Source organism: Balaenoptera ricei, chromosome 15 (genome assembly GCF_028023285.1).
Source record: "Balaenoptera ricei isolate mBalRic1 chromosome 15, mBalRic1.hap2, whole genome shotgun sequence".
Classification (NCBI taxonomy): domain Eukaryota; kingdom Metazoa; phylum Chordata; class Mammalia; order Artiodactyla; family Balaenopteridae; genus Balaenoptera; species Balaenoptera ricei.
This window is the reverse complement of record NC_082653.1, coordinates 15,385,351-15,405,530: the sequence shown is the minus strand read 5'-3', so window position 1 is coordinate 15,405,530 and position 20,180 is coordinate 15,385,351. Positions and strand designations below refer to the sequence as shown.

The window sequence follows — 20,180 nt, the reverse complement described above, 5'->3', positions numbered from 1 at the left end:
AATAAATAGATAAATTAAATTAAATTTTAAAAAAGAAAGGATCTTACCCACCTCAGAGGGTTGCTATGAAGATCGAGAGGCATCAATGGTATCTGACCAGAGCCCACCAGCTTCGATGCCCAGAGGCCAAGCAGGTGGACAGACCGTGGCAAAGCAGAGAACCTGCATCTAAAGGGGCACCTGCCCATCAGCAGCTCCCAGTGGTGGCCATGCAGCCTCAGAGTTGCCAAATCTTGATTTTTCTCCCCCGAAGAGAAGTAGGGAATCAGTCTGGATTTTTATGGGAAACATCCTCACTTCCATAGTTGGCAACTAATTCAAGGATTTCTGTGTTTGTTTTTTAAACACGGTGCCTCCTAAACAAAAGTCCGAGGTAGGCAAGACATGGCCCACAGGCCAGTGTGCACGTTCTGACTTTCCTCCCTCCTTTCCGGCGTCTTACATCTCTGCCTCTGGTGTCTGGCAGCAATTATCTCAGGCTCCACTGAGATCAAGGGAAAGGATGACAACTGATGAACTTAAAAATTATAGAGGCAGGCGATCTAGAAAGTACGAGGTTTTATTATCTTTTTATCAAAAACTCAGTAACAGACAACAGTGTGAGGTGCTCACTCCCAACATGGCCAGAGGAAAAGGACACCAGGGGAGGAAGAGGACCCAGCCAGCTGGGACCCTGGGGTTATGGTGATTAAAGGCGAGGGAAGCAAGGGTAATCCCCCCCCCCCCCAACCCCAGCCAATGGGGTCAGGAGAGGTGGCCTGCCCTGGCTAAGCCACTAGGCCTCTCCTCTCTGGAGAGGAAGGGTCACAGATAACAGGGCCCAGAGCCAGAGCCTGATCAGCCCTCCCCCATCCCCCTTTGCCTAGGGAGACAAAGGTCATCCCAGCAAAACTGGGGCTGTGACTTGTTAAACCAGTTTAGTTCTCAAGCTGTGCTGTCCAACAGATGCCAGTGGGCTCTGCCTACATGTTTGGTACACCAGCCACCAGCCACATGTGGCTGCTGAGCACTTGAAATGTGGTTACTATAACTGAGGAACGAACGTTTAACTTCGTGCAGTTTTAATTGATTTCTATGTGGTTAGTGGCTGCCATATTGGATAGCACTGCTCTCCAATTTTCTCTTAAATTAGGAGACAGCAAATGAAGGAACCCTAGCTAGGCTCAAAGCAAAAGCTAGAGAGAAGGTTTCCAGCCCAATCAGGAGAAGGCACCGAGGAACAGGACCAGAGAAAGAGGCAAAAATCCACTCAGCCACACAAAAATTCACGCACTCAACCACCCAGCCAACTTCACATGGGAATATCATATCACGCTATTTCCTGAAAAAATATATTTATCTATTTTGCTAGAACCAAGGAAGAAGAATAATATATTACATGAAAAAGAGACACAAATATCCCACCATCCCCTAAGTTATGTTTTGGGATCTGCTAGAAAACTATATTTCAGCAAAAGCTTCTTAGAGGAAGCAGCTTTAGAAAGGGCCAAGGTCATGAGCAGGGAAGTATGAAGAATTAAAAAAACAAAAAACATGGGGAGGGGATTTAAAGAAAAAGAGAGGCAAGAGGAAAGGAGAGGCCCTGTCTGAAGCTATAAATAGTAAAAAAAAAAAAAAAAAAAAATTAATAAAAATTATATCTCCGACTCTTCTCTCATTTTCGAGTAACAAAAACAAAAAAAACATTAAATACAAACTTAGCAGGTACTGTGGAAAGGTGCAAGAGGGAGGAGAATGCCTCGGTTTCTGTGTACTCTTGCCCAGGTAGAGAGAGGCTCTGTACAAAGGAATGAACCATTAAAAAAAAAATCCCACTAAAAATAGACTTATGAATATTCTACAAGTCCATTTCACAATGAACTTTCAGCTCTTTTCCCCACCCTCCCCAAATAAAAAAGGTTGATTTCCAAAAGTCGCTTGGAAGAGCCTAGAATGGCCCAGGGTGTACCACAGACTCCCATAGTGTGGTTGCAGGTGCCCTTTGAGGGACACATCTCCAGGTGCAGATAGATGGTTCTGGTTCCTTCTCCCAGCTCCTGGAAGAGGGGTCAGGCTGTGGAAGGAAGGGAGGGAGGGAAGAAGGCCGGGGGTGGGGGCCGACCTCCAGCAGGATTCACACAATAGCTTAGAAAGGCTCTGGATGAGGCCTGTTCAGTACAGGCTCTCAGCTGGGCCTCGATTCTAAACCGGAAGATGAAGAAACGATCCAATCCCAGACTTGGCCTTGAGAAAGGCCAAGTTTAACCCTGTTTTTCTGCTGGGACAATGGAGGCCCAGAGAATCAAGAAGAGGCAGGCAGGAACAGTAGCAGATGATGTCTCTTCTGACACTGAAACCCTAATCGGAGCTGGAGATGCTGATAGATCAGGACTGGGTTGCCCTCCCCCTCCCCTAATGTCCACCCTTCAAAATCCTTCAGCGGCCCTCCCCCGTAAAGTCCAAGCAGGTGCTCGGGAGGAAGCTTCAGGCGTAGAACTCGTTGGTGGGGGCTTTTTTGTAGATAGGTTTCTTGCCCAGGTCGTAGCTGCCCTCATCCTTCTTCTTCATGCGGTACACCAGCAGCAGGACCAGGAAAATGGCAAAGAGGATGCCCACGCCACCGCCCACAATCAGAGCTGGAGAGGAGAGAGGGGAGCGGTGAGGTGAGAGCTGGTTGCCCGTCGCGACCTCGGGTACACTGGCCGCTTCCGCCTGGTCGGTTCTCCTACACTAGACATCCTCGTCATCACTCCCCTGGGTGTGCTCTGCTGATGCCTTACTGAATTTGATTCTCACAACCTCATTAATGAGAAGGGGGTCACTGTAAGTCACCGAAAAAACCATAGAACCAGAGTGACAAAGGCACCATTCCAACCCACATCTGCTTGAGTCCAAAGCCAGGTTCTTTCTCAACACCAGGCCAACTCCCAGCTCAGCCCTGAGCCAGGAAGAAGAGAAACTGCAGGCTGTGGAAATCCCCCTTAAACCTACTTACCCCACGGTCCTTAGCACAGCGAGCTCTCTAGCTGACCCCGTGTGCATGCATCCCTGTGCAGGTCTACATTTCTATAGACTGGTATATACATTCTGTACACACGCAGGTATACGCTACCATACACAGTTACCACATGCGAATGTGTCCACACTCCTACGTTATAGATAATTATATATGTGGTTTGGGACTTCCCTGGCGGTCCAATGGTTAAGACTTCGCGTTTCCACTGCAGCGGGCACGGGTTTGATCCCTGGTACGGGAACTAAGATCCCACATGCCGCGCGGTGCGGCCAAAAAAAAATTATACATGTGGTTTATGTCCCTACATGCGAACTCAGTGCTTAAGGTCTACGTTCCATTCCCATCTCTGCCACTTAACTGGCTGCAGGATCTAAATAATAAAATTCCTTCATCTCTCTCATTGCAAAACGGACACAATAGTACCTTCCTCATAGGTTTGTCCCCAGGATTAAATAAATTAATCCACTTAGAGAGCTCAGAACAGTGCATAGCATATGCTCAATACTCATTAATGATGAACCTTCATGGTTTATATCTGTGTCCCTAGCACCCCGAATCATTCTGGCACAACAGTAGGTGCTTAATAAATGACACAGTTTGGCTCAGAGAGGAGCATTGGCCGAGGGCACCTGGTTAGTGTCAGGCAGATGTGGGCTTTTCAGGGGAACGTTATGTTCTCTGTATGACACCAGGCTTCCCGGAGGGCTCACTCCTGTTTGTTGAGCGGGCAGGGATATCTCCCAGAATCCTTTCTGTAGCAGATTGAGTCCCCTAATTCAGTCTTAACCTAAGAAGATTAGTTTTCTGCCCCTGCACACACTCCAAATCCATGCACAGAATGGGGACAGAGTGGCAGAGAACCAAATCAGGCTCTTTCTTGACTAAAATGATGAAAAAGCAGCAGCAAAGTACCCCCAGGAAATACCAGAAAAAGGACGTGGACTATCAGGTATCAACCCCCTTCCCGTTTCTATCGCCTTTCCCTCTGATGACTCCTCTGTTAGACCCTTGGTCTGTGCTGGGATTCCCCACAAGGTCAAGGCTCAAGGACAGTCTCAGAAGTGCCTGTGGTCCTAGGTTCCAATGCCAGGTCTACCACCGTCTGGTCTCGTGCCTTTGGACAAGTGACTAGGCTTCAGTTTCCTTATCTGTAAGAGTATAGAAAACCATACCTGTCGGATATGGTTGTTATATGGATTATATGGATATGTTATATCCGTTATCTGGATAACCATACGTCGGATACGAGGACTCAATGAGGCAGGTGCATGAATCACATGGCACATGACAAGCACTTGATAAACTCCCAGGTGCTGTTTAAAAGCTACTGGAATGGAGGGTCCCACCTCAGCTAGCTCAACAGTATAACTTTTCAAGTGAAGATCTCACACTTGTGTAATTCTCCACTGGAAGTATTAAGAGATGACCCGGTTCTCTCTTGCTATGTGACCCAAAGCCAGCGGTTTGCTTTCTCTGGGTCTGAGTCTCTCTATGTATGAGAAACAGTTGTTTGGACTAGATCAGTGGTTTTTACGTTTTTCTTTAAAAGCAGTAGAATGCTTAGTTGGTAAAAGCCAGAATCTTATGCTTATCCCACATCCACCAGCTAAAAGTGAAACTCTGTGGGTGAAGAAAGATGGGGCAGGCTTTACCTCTGAACTTCCACCAAATAGTTTGAAACTTACAAAGACTAAAAGGTCTCTAAGGGCCCCTCTAGTTTCGACAGCAGCCCTCACTCCACAGGCTGCACACAGAGTCAGAGGGGAAGTGTCATCCTTCAAGGCCCCAGGGCACCCAGGGGTTCTGAGGAAGGGGTACCAAGTTGCCTAATAGGCTAGACGCATCCTTGCCTGCAGCTCTATTCCGCCCCCACCTGAAGCCCTCCCCCCTCTTCGGGGTATCTTGTGGGACACATGGGACCTTACCTGCCAGAACCTCTGTCCTCTCAAAGATGTTGCTGCCCTGGGCTGTGCTGGACATGGACACCTTGTTGGATACATCCTCGTCCCCATCAAAGGGTGACATCCTCTTGGGGATGACCTCATTCTCCTCCAGTTCCTTGGGTTCGGTGGGGACCCAGCTCCCAAGCCCTGTCTTCTCAGGGATGTGGTTATCTAGAGGCACCTGGATAGAGAGAAGGAAAAGAGACCAACACTCAGTGTGGTTTGGGGAGGGACCCAGGGCAGGGGACAGGGACATTCAGCCAGGTGAGGAATCTGCTTCTGCATCTCGCTGGCCAAACCACGTGGTCCTAGAAATCAGCAACAACCTCTCAACAATTATGCTGTCAACTTTTCTAGTAAATCTATTCCAAAAGGGGAATGAATAATGTGACCAAGGGCACAGGGAAGCAGGTGTTCTAGAATATTCTAGAGTAATAGAATATTACTATTCTATTCTGGAGGGTGGTTTGGCAAAACTGCAGAAATAGCTTCTCCATTAAGGCAGCAATTTTGCCTCTGGGACTCTGTCCTAAGGGGCTAATCAGAGATTTGTGTAAAAGAGGCTTGCTGTAGTGTCGTCATCGAAGGATATCAAAAAATCATACACCTCTTTTCCATCACTAAGGGAAACTGGGTGAACTCTGATTATGCAGGCCATAAAAATGAATAGGAAAAACATTTAATTACGTGGGGAAATACTCGTGATCACTTTAAGTGAAAAACGAAGTACGTAGAACTGTATGTATAATTCGATATTAATGTTGGGAAATACCTAGAAACGCACACCAAAAAAGAGGCTGGAAACACATCTAAGTGTTTATCACTTAGTGATTACCCCTGCGGAGAGGGTGGCCTGCCCATGACCCACAGTTGTGCCTGTCCCAAGAGTCCAGGGCCACAGATAGCAGCCTTCTTGCAGAGTGAGGTCAGACCCCCACTTACTCTGTCTGCTCCCCTCAAGAGGTACTAAGAGCAGGAAAAGCAAAAGTGTGTAGCTGCTTACCAAGGGATGGATCACTTCCGGGAAGATCGGGGTGTCCTCCGAGTCATCTGTAAGGACAGAAAGGCCGTGTGAGTGTGAGGTTGGTTACCCCCAGGTCAATGACCCAGGGCTGGTGGGAGTTCGAATTCACAATAGGCCCCCCAAAATGTTCAGTGTCCAGCAAGTGATCATTCCCACCCCAGCCGCAGTCATCTCATCTGTAAAATGGGGCTCCTGAGACCTGCCTCCCTGGCTCTTTCACAGGAATGTTGAGCTGGTAGCTGGGCAGATTTTTTTGTCAGCTCCAGACTCTTGCTCCATATAGATCCCAGGACCAACAGCATTACCCGGTAGCTGGTTAGAAATGCAGAATTTCAGGGTCCACTAAATCAAAATCTGTATTTTAACAAGATCTCCAGGGGATTCATTTGAGAAGAATCTAGATCGCAACAGTAAATATTAGAAATTGCAATATCCATGTATTTCCTGAGTGTGTGGTAAATGCCGAGGGCTTTCACTCAGTCCCAACCCCACAACGCAGACAGCAATGCACTGTCATTTCTACTCCCATCTTACAGATGAGGAAACCAAGGCTTAGAGGTCACCGAATGGCAGTTTGAACTCGGGACTACGTGTCTCCAAAGCTCAAACTTCAAATTATTACAGCACCTCACACATAGGAGGGATGCTTCTTGCAGTTCTGTCTAGCCCGGCAGCCAGAGCCAGGAAGTCACAGAAGACCAGGAGAGATACCGGCCCCTGGGTCCGGCCCCAAGCAGCCTGGGCCCCTTCACTACTCCCACCCCCTCTGAAGCAGGGGGTTTGTTCTCGGTTCCCACCCACACCTCTCGTCACCTTGCCCCCAGGCTTCTGAGCTGCTCCCTTTCCTTTTCAAAGGAAGAAAAACACTCAACAGTCCTCCTCCCCACGCCCACCCCACCCAACCCTGTCCGAAGGTGGACAGGTTCGGGCTGGCGCAAAGAAAACTTAGAACTAAAATTGAACTCAAAGCAACAAACAATTTGCCCAGAGAGGGTCTCAGGGATGGGTTGATCCGGCAACTTTTGTTTCCCCCCTTTTTAGGGGGAGGGGCACGATAGGAAAATCCAAGCTTCAAGGAGGGGTCACCCTTGTGGGAGGAAGAGGATGGGGTCCCTCCAGCCCTGGGCCCCGGCCTGCCCACCACACCCTCCGTACCCAGATCTCCAGAGCCAGACAGCTCAAAGTCATGGGGCTCCTGCTCAGGTACCCCAACATCCTCGTCGTCCGGTAAGTCTCCGGAAAAGTGTCGGCCTTCTAGGAGGTCTCGAGGGTCGATGACCTCAGTTTCTCGGATCTAGGGGGAAAACAGGAGACACATCAGCCAGTCGCCCCCCAGTGCTCTCTAGCAGCCCCTGAACCCCGGAGAGGCAGTGAAGTGGGCGTTCAGGAAGGTGAGCTGGGGTGCTGGAAGAGGATCAGGCCAGAGCCTGGAGACCTGGGTCCTGGCCCCCTCCTGGCCCCTAACTTGCTGTGTGACCTTAGACAAATCCCATTCCCATTCTGGGCTAATAAAAATAATAAAGATGGTCATAATCAGAATATAAATATCTGAGGTGCCCTGTACTGAGCACTTGCTATATGCCAGGCTCTGTTCTTAATAACTCTAAAGGCCAGTCTTTAACTCCATTTTATAACTGAGGAAGCTGGGTATCAAAGACATTAGACCATTTTCTCTTGGTGACTGGAGTAGCAGATGGAGAAGTGAGGACTCCACATAGGGCTGCCTGCCTTCAGAGCCAGTGTTCCCCATCCACACTCCAGGGCGCTATGCGGCTATCACAGCTGATTCACCCACGGCAGGGAGAGGGCCACTGGTGCTGCTCTCGCCCTGTCCAGGACAACTTTCCCAGCTGAGTCGGACTGGGCTGGGACAGGCAGGGCTGGCTCACCCACACCCCCGGACAGCTTCGGGTCAGGGCTCTGCCCGGAGCTAGAGACTCAAGAGTACATGAGCACACTCGTGTGTTCAGCCTTCCAAACATCTCCCACAGAGTCATTCTGCGGTGTGCTAAGTAAACCCTGCCGCTGCGCTCACGGACCATCCACTCCAGGACCCATATGTATCACTCAGCTGCCACCTATTGGGGCCCTAGCTGTTCACAGCAGAATCTTAGGTCCATCCCCACCGGGAAGCTTTCAAAAAGGAAAGTATGAAAGATCCAGGAAGGCGAAGAACTTTCCCCAGATCCTACAGAATATCAGCTACCCTGCTCCCATCCCCTCAAGTTCAGCTGAGTGGAAAACAAAGCTCCTTCAAGAGAGTCTGGAAGTATTTGGGATGTGCACCACCCTTCCCCCTAGCTTCTGGGCTAAGCCTTCCTCTGCCCACAGAACAGCAGCCCTGGGCAAAGTTCATTCTTTCACTAATGAATTCAAATATTAAAGTGCCTACTATTTCCCAGAAGAGTCAGGGTTTCGAATACGTTCAGTACACACCCCTGCCCAAGACATTCTCCTTTCCCCAGCCCCCTAACTGCAGGAGGTGGAAGGTCTCCTCAGAACTGGGGAACACCAGCTGGAGACCAGGGAGGTCCTGTCCTCCCATTTCACAGAATTTGCAAGATGAGCCCCGACACAGCAGTGACTTGCCCAAGGTCACACAGTGAGTTAGCTACATAGCTCAGAGAGGAAAGAGGCCAGGGCTCTGCTTCTGACTGCCCCAAGCTGTCCTTCACCCAGCGGAGACTTGCCAGTGACACAGGGGGGGTGCCTGAGAAGGAACATCCGTTCCTAAGACAAGGTTACCATCTGTGGGAGAGGCCCAGGCTTCCGGGGAGAGGTGGGCGGAACCGGACTATCATATCAGGTCCCCTTCCACCCTGTCAAGGGCAGCTGGATTCCCGGAAGGGAGCAGGGTCAGGTCAGGAGGAAGGCAGTGGGCAGGCAACCCCCTCCCACCGCCAAGGCGAGAATCTCTGCTGAACGCTTGGTACACGTGGGGGTGGGGAGCCAGAAGGGGTTAAGCCCTGGTGAGGGATGACTTCATGACTCGGGAATCAGGAGCTGTGGGGTTGCCGGCGCTGGAATTCCAGCCCCCGCACAGCCCCATGCCTGTGGCTTCAGTTTGGCAGTACTGGAGGAAGGCTCCTCCGTGGTTGCGCAAGCTGCCTGTACCTAGGGTGGGGTCCCTGTGCTCTACCCCCATCGCCTGCTGCAAATTCCCCTGGGGCCCAGAATCAGAAACAGCAGGACCCCGGCGGCTTACCAGACTAAGCACTTAGCGTGAATGAGCTCCTCCTCATAGCCCTTATTCACAGAAGTATTAAGAGGCAGGGGGCAGGGAGATGCTCAGAAAATTAGTCACTTGCCCAAGATCACCCAGGCAAGAAAGTGCCCACACTGGACCAGAACCCAGGCATGGGTCACCTGAGCCTTTAGCCACATACGGACAAACACGTGCATGAACACATGTGTACACAGAATGCCTACCTACCTCGGGTAGGAGGGAGCCCTGTCAAGCGGAGGTCAAACCCAGCCCAGGAGGGAAAGAAGGTACTTTGGCCACTTGCTTATCTGGCTTGGAGACCAGTCAGAGCTCAAAGTCCTCAAGATGGGGGCTGGGGTCCCAACACTGTGCTGTTTCAGGCTGAGACCTTCCCCTACCTTCTCATTCCCAGGAGCCACGACTGGTTATTTATGAATCCTGCCTTTCTTTTAGTGGGTGAAAGTGCTGAGGAGTGTTTCAAAACAGCGCACGGGATCAGCACACTCATTGGTTGGTAGCAGCTCTGTTTCACATCAGGAAACAAAGACCAAGTCTGCAGCAAAACCCAGGCTGAAAACTAGATTGATTCCCAGTTCAGCCATCTTGGGGGTCACCGGGTCATCCCTAACCCTTCATTTTTATACCAGGTTCCTTGAGAGCATAAATGACTTTTCTTAAGGTCAGGAATGGCCAGAATTAGCCAGGATTAGATCCCATCAGATACCTATCTCGGCTCTAAAAGGACAGGGATTGGGAATTCCCTGGCAGTCCAGTGGTTAGGACTCCGAGCTTCCACTGCAGGGGGCACGGGTTCGATCCCTGGTAGGGGAAGTAAGAACCTGCATGCCGCGTGGTGCGCCATAAATAAATAAATAAATAAATAAGCGGACAGGGATCCCTAAAGGAACCTGCGTGGCTGTGTGGTGCGCCATAAACAAACAAACAAATAAATGGGCAGGGATCCCTAAAGGCTGCATTAGATGAGCCCAGGTGCCCTCCTACAGCAAGTTAAAGGGCTTAGGAGGAGCTCTGTGAGGCGTACTGATGGAGGACACAGGAAATTAAATCCTCTCCAACTCCAGAAGTGGCCCCTTCTCTGCCCAAGACCCCTGACAAGAGGGAAATTCCTAAGTGGGCAGAATCCCTAAGACTAGGCCAGCAAGACTCAACCAGGCTCCCTGGGATTGTGGGCAAGTATCCCTTTGTGTGTGTGTGTGGATGGGGGGATGCCAACAGCCCTCCCTTCCCCCACCCTCTTTTCAGACAAGGCCCATTCAGTCTGAGGTGGCTTTGAAGAACCAGGCCACCCAGCAGCCAGGCCGAGCCCTGACCAGAGAGGGGCTCCACCCTGCTTCTGGCTCACCCCATCCCTGCCCGGGGAACATGTGTTCACACGTGTGTGCACGCACAGGCACCCTCTCTGGGCCCTCAGGTCTCTCTATATCTTTGTCCTACTCATAGACACACAACAGAAATCAGCAGCTGAATAAGCAGACCCTGGTGGGCACCTGGGGTTGCTGCCTGGAGGTTTAGAAATGCTGGATGCTTCCCCAGACTCTCCATAGAAAAGAAGAGGGGTAGGCGCTATTTTGTGCTGTAAAGACACAGCCTACCTACAGAAGGTGTCTGAGGCCCAACCATCTCATTTTATTACCCAGATTAAAAGATAAGGGCCTTTGCCAAGGTCGCCCAAGCAGAACTGGACTTAGAACCTAGGTCCCTAAAAGAAAAAAAAGAACCTAGGGCAGAAATAGAGACACAGATGTAGAGAACAAACGTATGGACACCAAGGGGGGAAAGTGGCGGGGGGTGGTGGTGGTGGGATGAATTGGGAGATTGGGACTGACATATATACACTAATATGTATAAAATGGATAACTAGTAAGAACCTGCTGTATAAAAAATAAATAAAAATTCAAAAATTCAAAAAAAAAAAAAAAGAACCTAGGTCTCTGGGCTCCTGGGCTGGACTTGTCTTCCTTTCCCACTTCTAGGTTCTGGGCTGCCCCTAAAGGTCTCAGCAAATCCACGGGCAGCAGCTGTCACTCCAGATATAACCCACATCCAGTCCTTAGGCGATTGGCATGAAGCTAGGAAAAGTCACCAACCCTACTGCAAAGTCCTACAGCTTCAGTCACCCAGGAAAATCATGGGGCCAGGCACTAGTATCCACGACATGCTGGGCACCACGCTGGGTTCTTCTCCGTATGAGCTCTTTTTATTCGCACAACAGCCTTGTAAGGTGCTCTACCCATGTTGTCGGAAAGAGAGCTTCAGTTCAGTCATTCATGTAAAGTCACAGAGCTAGAAAGCGACAGAGCTGGGATTCAAACCTAGATCTTTCTCAAGACCATATCTTAGCCACAACCAGACTTCTCACTGCCACCCACAATTTACCTCTCCACCCCAGTGCCACAGCGCAGAGCATACAACTTCCAGGCCAGGGCTCCAGGGCACCCCTTCCCCTGGTCAGGGAGTAAACAAAGGTAAAAGTGATATTCCTTAAACAAAAGAACGGAAACTTGGCTGGGACACCGGGGAGAAGTTCAGGGTCAGAGCTTGCTTAACTGTGAACTGGTGGGAGGAAAAGAGAGGCGAGTCTTCCCCCACCTGGCCCTTCCACAGGGGAGGAAGCCACCCCCAGGGGTCAGGGACACACTCGACCCTTCTTTCGGGGGTGAGACCAGAAGGTCAATTAGGCAAGCCAAATTTGGGGGGAAGCGGGGACGCTGAGTGCCCTGGGCCCTAACGGCTGAACCCAGCACAGTGGTCCTGGCAGGAGATCCCCAGAAGCGGCCACTGATACAGGCATGGTCCTCCCCCATCCTCCTTCTGAAGGGTCAGATACCCCCTAGAATGAGCAAAACCTGGGTACCACAATCAGGACTCTACATGTTGGCAGAAATGGAAGGATCCACCACCAGAGTGGTGACCTGTAAAGGCAGTTTCACCAGCAAACCACAGTCCTATCACTCCCTACCTATACGAGCCTGGGCATTGATTTCACATCTTAAAGCCTGTTTCCTCTTTTTGTAACCAGGGCTAGTAGCACCTTGCTGGAGGATGAGAATTAAGTGAAACGCATTGGGGTGTGCAAGGGACCCAGCACGTAGCCTGGTACACAGCAGGTGCTCAATGAGTAGCAGCTATTATTAATCCCCATCTGCCTTCCTTCTGGCTAAGGGGATTTTAGTGCTCAAAGGGTCAGAGAGACCTGAGAAAAGTTGTAGAAGCAGTTGCATTGCTAGAAAAGTGGTTGGTGGGTGGGGAGGTGCTTTGCAAACTGCGCAGGGACATACCCTATAACTTGTATTTATTTTGCTTCCGAGACCAGAGACTCTTCAACAACCAATCAGGCCCCCTGATAGAAGAGAGAAAGGCCCAGAGATGGGCAGAGATCTGCGCAAGGTCACACAGCTTGGAGCACATGTCCTAAGCAGATAGAGGCAGAGGAGAGACCAACTGCATTTTTCCAAAAAGAGCAAACGGCAGTTACCGGAGACACTTGAAACTCTACTTGGGGACCTGTATCCCCAGAGTATTTCCTGACCTGCCTTGGGGATGAAAAAAATATCTAGAAGGCCAGAAGAAACCCCACACCAATCCAGGACCTGGTGTGCTGGTATGGGAAGGGTTAAGCCAGGTCTGGGGATGGGGGTTCGAATGTCGGCCCTGCCCACTCCAAGGTCGGGTTACTAGGAACACAATCGCTCAGGAGAGAAGCCAGGCCTGGCATTGCCAGCAGCTTTTCACCAATTCCCCCCTGCCCATCCAGGGCAGCTCCAGGACCCAGGGGTGCCAGCTAGTAATAGAGGCTGGAAGGGGAAGGGTGGGGGGAGCTTCTGGAGCCTCTGGACATCCCCCTGGCCGAAGCTGATGCGGCATCCTTGTCACTAACACCCCGGATGATGGTGGGAGATTCTCTCTCTGGGCCTCGGTTTCCCCACCTCTGAAAGGCGATTCTCAAAGAGACAAGCCTTCCTCTGTCTGGAGGCCCGGTAACAAAGCTGGGGACTGCTCCGATTACCGATTACCGGTGGAGACAGCCGGGAGGGGGCTGGTTCCCTCAGGGCCGCAGAGACAGAGGTGCATTGAAGCTGGGCTGGTAATCTAGGCAGCGGATCCGAGGTCCCTGCTGGATCTGAGGGCGGGGTATAAACAAGCCTCCCGTGTTCTCTAGAGCAGAGTTGATATAGCCTTGTCTCGGCCGATTAGATCAGCCCTGGGTGCTGGCTTCCTGCCCCTTCCCAGCCTCCCCCGCCGCTCGGGGAAGCCACAGCTCCAGATCGGGTCAGTCTGTCCCACAGACGTCTCTTGGCCGGGCTTCCCCAGGGCGAGGAGTGTCCCAGCCGTTGGTCACCACTGCCCCCATGCCCCGAGGTTGGACAGTACAGCCAGTCCCCGCAGGCCTGGCCACGACCGGCCGGGCCCCACCAAGTCACTGTTTCCACACATACCAGCCTCTCCCTGCCTCCCCTTTCCATTACCCCAGGTGTCACCTGACTAGCAGCCTCTGCTACTGTGCCAGAGAAAACTGGGGCAGCCGAGCTCCAAGCCTGAAGGAGGGGGAGGGGGGATGCAGAGTAAAGCAGGGGGGAGGGGGCTGAGTAGGAAGGCCTGGGGGTGGGGTGGGAGTTAGGGAGTCACAGGGGTGGGTAGGGGGGACCACAGAAGGCTGAAGCTGGAAAGAGCTGTTAAGATCACAGTGAGCTTTTTGGGGACTCCTGGAGCCCTGTGAGAGGGATAAAAAGTTCTGAACCCCAAGAACCATAACTGCTGGTTTACGTTTCTCAGCGCGCACACAGACAGCAACCTCCCCACGCCAACCTCTGGCCAGGTTAAGAACCCTTGTCTAGCCACTAATAATAAACTAAACTTAAACCAGAACTTCACAAGTTTGCCAAACACTGATGACGACCCCGGAGTGACACAGGTGTTTTATAGAGGACGCTGGGGCTCACACCGGCCAAATGACTTATGAACTAACTGCGCGTCCCTGGCTGAGCAGCAGAGCTGAGACGGGAACTCAGGTTTTTCTGACTGTGAAACGTATCCATTTTCCAGTCACCCAGCCTCCCGGGGACAGGGCCAGAGGGGACCACGCCCAGAGATCACCAGTGAGTTAATAACAAACCCGCCCAAGTCAGGTTGCTTGAACTCTTAGGGTTAAATCAGGCCCCAACTGTTGACACAAGCCTTCTCCTCTCTCCCCAGGCATCACACGATGAAAACATCTGAAAACTGGCATTCCAGAACACTGTACCTTTTCTGTCCACCATCACACTCCCTCCCCCAGAGCCCAGGGCGTTTTTTTTGCAATTCCCTCGGCCTCTGGACTGGAAACACCGGCCCTCCCCCTACTGCACAAGGCTCCTCCAGCATGGGAGGCCAACCCCTGAGGCCTGGGCAGTGTCCTGGCTGTCCGATTCCCCTGCCCTGTCTCTCTCCAGGCTGAAAATTGCTCAGCAGGGGGATTCCTACCGATCCCCCGCAGGAGGGGTGGGGCTGCCGGGAACTGGTTCTTGTTTAAATATCAACCCATCCGATAATTAACAAACTTCTAAGACAAACAAATAGGAGATTTGGGCTCTGTCAGCCCTACCCTAGACTCCTCCCTTCCCACCTTGCAGCTGTTGGGGGGAGGGGAGAGAGCTCTCCTGGGGCCGCTGAGGGTGGGATCCTCAAAAGGAAAGGACCACCTGGCATCAAGGCAGCCTGGGCAAAGCTGGGAACCTTCACTAAGAAGGCCTCCTGCCTACCAGGCGGGATCTTAAGAGCTTCACTTGAGGCCTTGTCATCTCCTACAAGCCTCCCCACAATCCCCATCTTCTTATAGACCAGAAAGCAGAGGCTTGGAGCGGTCCAGTGGCCTGTCCCAAGCCATGGAGCTAGTAAGAGGGGGGTTCGCATCTCTGGAGTCAGGTCTGCCTAAATCCAAATCAATGTTCCAATCCCAAGAAGCAAGAGAGAGCGTCAGAAAAATCAGAATCCTGGGATCAAATCTGGACTGTACCAGCTTTGCTCTGTAAACTCAGACCAATTGCAGCCTCAGTTTTGCTTTAAGGGAGGGGGGGAAAAAGCGCTACCTGCACTGCAGAGGTCAATTATTTTTTTCTCTTTTGCTCTAAGTAATCTTTTTTTTTAATTGAAGTACAGTTGATTTACAATGTTGTGTTAATTTCTGCTGTACAGCAAAGTGATTCAGTTATACATATATATACAACCTTTTTTATACTCTTTTCCATTATGGTTTATCAGAGGATATTGACTATAGTTCCCTGTGCTATAGAGTAGGACCTTGTTGTTTATCCATTCTATGTGTAATAGTTTGCATCTGCTAACCCCAAACTCCCACTCCATCCCTTCCCCACCCCCTTTCCCCCTTGGCAACCACAAGTCAGTTGCAGAGGTCAGTTTTGAGGACTGGCTGAACTCTATTCCGTCAAAGGCCACACACAGGCAAGGCACTGGGAAGGTCTGGGGCCTAGTACTAGTATTTCCTGTATGTCCCTTCAAGGCCCTGGACACTAGTTGACTATCCCTAATAGGCCCCCAAAGGACAAGATAAAACTCTGGAGCCCATGCCAACATGCCCACTGCAGAGCCATCCTATTAGCCAAGAGGTTGAAAGGAAATGGGTGACTCAGGCAGGCCAGCTACCACTCTCCTCCAGTGACTCACAGAGCCCTGTCCAGCCCCTTCCCCCAATTTTAGGTCATCACTTGGAAATCACACCCACCAGTCTAGGAGGCTGAGGACAGCTAGGAGCCAATTCCTCCCAAGAGGGACCTGGGGCGGGAGAGCCAGGCCAGGCTTCCCGCCCCCTCATTCAGGCCAGCTCAGCACTCCAAGTACTTGGAAAAGCCCTGTTTCCAGGAGCTGGGGATGGCAGGATCTGAATGTCTCCACCACCCGCCTCCCCAGTGTTGCTTCTTGCGTAGGCTCTTAACCAAGGATGCCAAGAAAGCTCCTCTCCCCCCGCCAGAAAGGACCCTTTAGAGGGCTTTGGTCCAACCTTCTCATTTCAGAGTTGGGGACACTGAGACCCAGAGGGCATGTTTGCTCAAGGTCACCCAGCGATTCAGAAGGAGGACCCAAGGCATCTACTATCAAACCCAGCCAACTTCCTCATCTGGAATGTTCTCCGAGGACCTGCAAATCAGACACCTTGTGTTACCTGACAGACCTGGTTCTGACCTTGGCAAGCCCTTACAGTCCTCTGAGTGTCACTTTCCTGTAAAAATGGAGATAATAATACCTACCTCACAGTATCACCGGGAGGCAATCATGTTAGTAATAAATAACCTCAGTGCACCTTTTAGAATGAAGTTACATGCATACATTTATTTGTTCATTCATACAAACATTTCCTGAGTACTAACGACCGGCCAGGTATTTCACTGAAAGTGAATAGAGCAGAGTTCCGGGCCTGGGTGTGTCGGGGTGGCAGAGGGGTGGAGGAGGAAGGGCTCAGAATTTGATGGGGTATGTTAATGCCCTCATGAACCATAAGTTTCTTCAAGGGAGGGAATGCCTTAGATGTCTTTATGGTTTCCACAACCCTTTCAAAGAGTAGTTACTTAATTATTAATAGAATATCCGAGCTGGAAGGGGCTCTCTATTGAGTTCAAACTCCATTTTACAGATGGGGGATGTCAACCCAGAGAGAGAAAGGGACCCAACCTCACAGAGCCCTCCAAAGCATGGCCCAAATATTTTCCTTTGGTAGCTCTCTGGGCTTCTAAGAATTCCAAAGAGCTCTCTCTGGCCACTCAAGGGTCCTAGACCCCCTGGGCTTCCGTCCCCACCGCTACTTCTGTGCAATCAAGGAGAGAATTCTCAAGAAGACCAGAAACATCTCTTAGCTAAAGTACACGGGGTGCGTGGGGGACACTTCCCCAGAACTGACTGGGCCTGGTGCCACGTCTGTGCCCCTGGGCAGCAATACCACGGGGGGGGGTCCAGCTCCCAAAACAAGGCTGCCTTTAATAGGCCAGGGAGGGAGTGGCAGGAAGGCAGATCAGGGGAATGCTTCCAGCTGGGCAGGAAGAACTGGTTTGGGACGGCAAGCCCCACCAAACAGAGAAGAGTCTGGCTCAGCCTGGGTTCCCTTCCCAAAACCTGTGGCACTGAGGGGGCAGAAAGGAGGGCACTACCCACGGGGAGGACAGGCCTTTGGCTTAAACCTAAAATCTGGGGAGTGGCCCCAATAGCATTATTGGAGGGGGACTACAGGACAGAGATTCTGATGGCCTGGGAGCTTTCTGCTACCCCAAGATGGTACCATTTTACCTCATCTGTAAAGTGGGCATAATATAATCCCCACATGCTAGGGTTTTTATGAGAATAAAATGCACCAGACCTGGTATATGGAAAGCACTCCATAAACGACAACTGTTATTACCAAAACCCTTCTCTCTGGGCCTCAATTTTCTCCACCTGCAAAAAGAAAAGGGTCGACCAGATCATCTCTGTGGTCTAATCCAACTGTGACTAGGTCTGATTTTTCCGGCCACAACCTTGGGAGGGAAAGTGCTGGGAGCAGGGTGCGGGGGAAAGGGGGGAAGCCCTGTGACCCAGTTCAAGGTGGAAGATCTCGTAACATTAGCCAGGAAGGGAGCACTGAGGTCAGGATGAGAGAGACGGACACCTCTCTCAGGAAGCAGCTGCCTAGGGCTCACTTCTCCAGCTGATGGGTCACCACCTACCCTCCCCCAAACCACATCCTTCTGACTGCCCCCAGGCACAGCTGCCTGCTCCTCCCCCGCCCCCCCAAGCACCTGCAGTCTTGGCAGCCCCTGAACCAAGACTGGCATGTTACCTCTCAACCACCGGGCTCTTTCCCCTTTTCCCCACACCACCCAGGCCGATGGGACAATGCCATGCCATTCCTTCGGATGCCTCCACAACTGTGACGCCAACACATCCTTCAGGGACCTAGTTTAGAGCACTGCACGGGGAGCAGCAGGCTTGGGTTCGAGTCCTAACTCAGCCACTCACCTTTTGGCAAGGTTGCCCTTCTTAGTTTGGGGAAGCCATCACCTCACTCTGGGCCTCGGTTTCCTTCTACTCCAGAATTCCTTGTGGCCGGCCCACCCCAAATCTTTTATGGATTCTAAAGAGTGACCCAGGGATGAGACATCACAGCAGCCCCTCAGAGTAGCATCAGACTACACGTCAAGATACATGCGAAAGAGAAAAAAAAGGGACCTGGAAGCCTGTCTGCTTCATTTGCATCTGACTCAGCCTCTTATCAGCGGTCTGACCTTGGGCAGGTTAGTCGACCTCTGTAGCCTCAGGACCAGTTTAAAACAGTAAACAGAAGGGCTAAATTAAACTAGTCGATAGAGCCATTACAATAGCTGTTAGAAAGCTATTAGAACAGTACCATAAGCACTAAATGTTTGCTGTCATCACTCAGGGCTGCAGTTGTACGTGGGGGCGGGGAGGAAGCGGGGCTGGGGTCGGGGGTGGGTATAGCTCAGGGTCTCACCCATACCTCAGATGAAGCCTGCCAGGCAGAAACGAGCTCCCCTAAGTAATCCCAGAGGAATAGGAGCCCCATAAAGAATTGACATTAATGATTAAACGCCACTGGACTTACTCTCCCCAAAACCGAGATTTAAGCGCACCGAGGAAGCACAAAGCCCAGGCTTTTTTGGCGGGCGGGGGTCAGATTGCCTCTCAGCAATTCCTGCACCCCAACTTCCCAGATGTGATTGGCTCACTCCTTCCCAGCTGGCTGCTGGGACGAATGGAGCTTCTGGTGGGCCCCAGGCTTTGTAAACTACAGCAGGGACCAGTAAGCGGTGAGAAGGAGGCTCCTGGGGGCTCACTGAGACCTTCTCTTCCCCCAGCCCCCCTTCACCCCACCCCAAAGTGGGAGCTTTAGGTTTCCCCAGCGCTAAACGCTCTTCTGGCGGAGAGCAGAGGCTTGACTCCTGGCGAAGTGCTGAGCCTAAACCGTCCCCTCTAGTCCGCCCTTGAAAAATCAGAGTCCCAACTTTGTAGCGACCCTAAAGAAGCACTGGTCACCTCCTGTCCCGGTCTCCCACACGCTTTGTGCCGATGGGAAAATCGAGACTCAGAAGGGGCAGGGCCTTGCCCGGAGCCACAGGCCAGCGGCAGGACTGCGGCCAGAACTGAGGTCAGGGCTCACTCCTTGCCCCGGTGTGTGAAACAAGGCCCTGCAGAACCCTAACCCCCTCCCCATTCCTAGTACAGGCAGCCCCCTTCACTCCCAGGCCACCTCGGATTCTAGAGGGCGAGAAGGGGCGTCAGGGCTCCCAGCCTGCCCCAGGATCACCAGGGAAGGGGCGAGAGGGTGAGGGGAAACGAGGTGACACCAGCTTAGTCACGTCCGAGCCTTGAGCCCGCGGCGGGGCTGAGGCCAGAGGGAGGCGGGAAGCGCAACAGGCTGGGGGCGCACGGCGCGCGTGGGGGCCACCCACCCCCCTCTCCCCGGAGCCTCCCTGGGACCCTGGAGCCAAGTTTCCAACAAAGTGCCCCTGGCCTCTGCGTCTAGCTGGGGGCGGCGCATCCCCCTCCCCATTGCCCCCGCATCGCAGGATCCCAGGAACAAAGGAGGCACCAGTCCGCCCCCCCCGGGGATCTCCCAGGACCCACCGACTCGGCGGCGACAGCAAGGGCGCCCACGAGGGGCCACACTAGCGCGAGCAGGCGGGCGGGGGCCATCGTACCACTGTCCGGAGAGAGCGCGAAGGCTGGTGGCCAGGGCTGGCGCGCGTTCCCTCTTATAGGCGGTGATCGGTCCCGCCCCGGCCCGCCCCCGTCGCCGGCACCCCGCCCGGAATTCCCCAGCGAAAGCTGGGCCTCCGGGGCGCTACGCCTGCCGGCCCAGCTGGAAACCCGAGGGACCCGCCCCGTGGACCGGGCCGCGCAGTCCACCCGAATCCCTGGCCTCCAGCAACCCGGATCCCCGATCCCCTGCTAGGCAGGTGACCGGAGATCACTGTGCCTAACCCCATTTTACAGCTGGGCAGCTGGGGAAAC

At 52.3% G+C, this 20,180-nt stretch overlaps 1 protein-coding gene across 1 annotated transcript; it reads right to left on the bottom strand.

Moving 5' to 3' along the window:
* Nucleotides 1-543: 543 nt before the first annotated feature.
* SDC4 (syndecan 4) lies at nt 544-19,893 on the bottom strand. Its single transcript, XM_059897199.1, has 5 exons — nt 19,794-19,893; nt 7,118-7,256; nt 5,942-5,988; nt 4,921-5,119; nt 544-2,615 (listed from the first exon to the last, which is right to left on the bottom strand). Exons 1-5 carry the CDS (start codon nt 19,860-19,862, stop codon nt 2,464-2,466), a joined length of 606 nt encoding a protein of 201 aa, XP_059753182.1. The 5' UTR covers nt 19,863-19,893; the 3' UTR covers nt 544-2,463.
* Between the last annotated feature and the right edge of the window lie 287 nt (nt 19,894-20,180).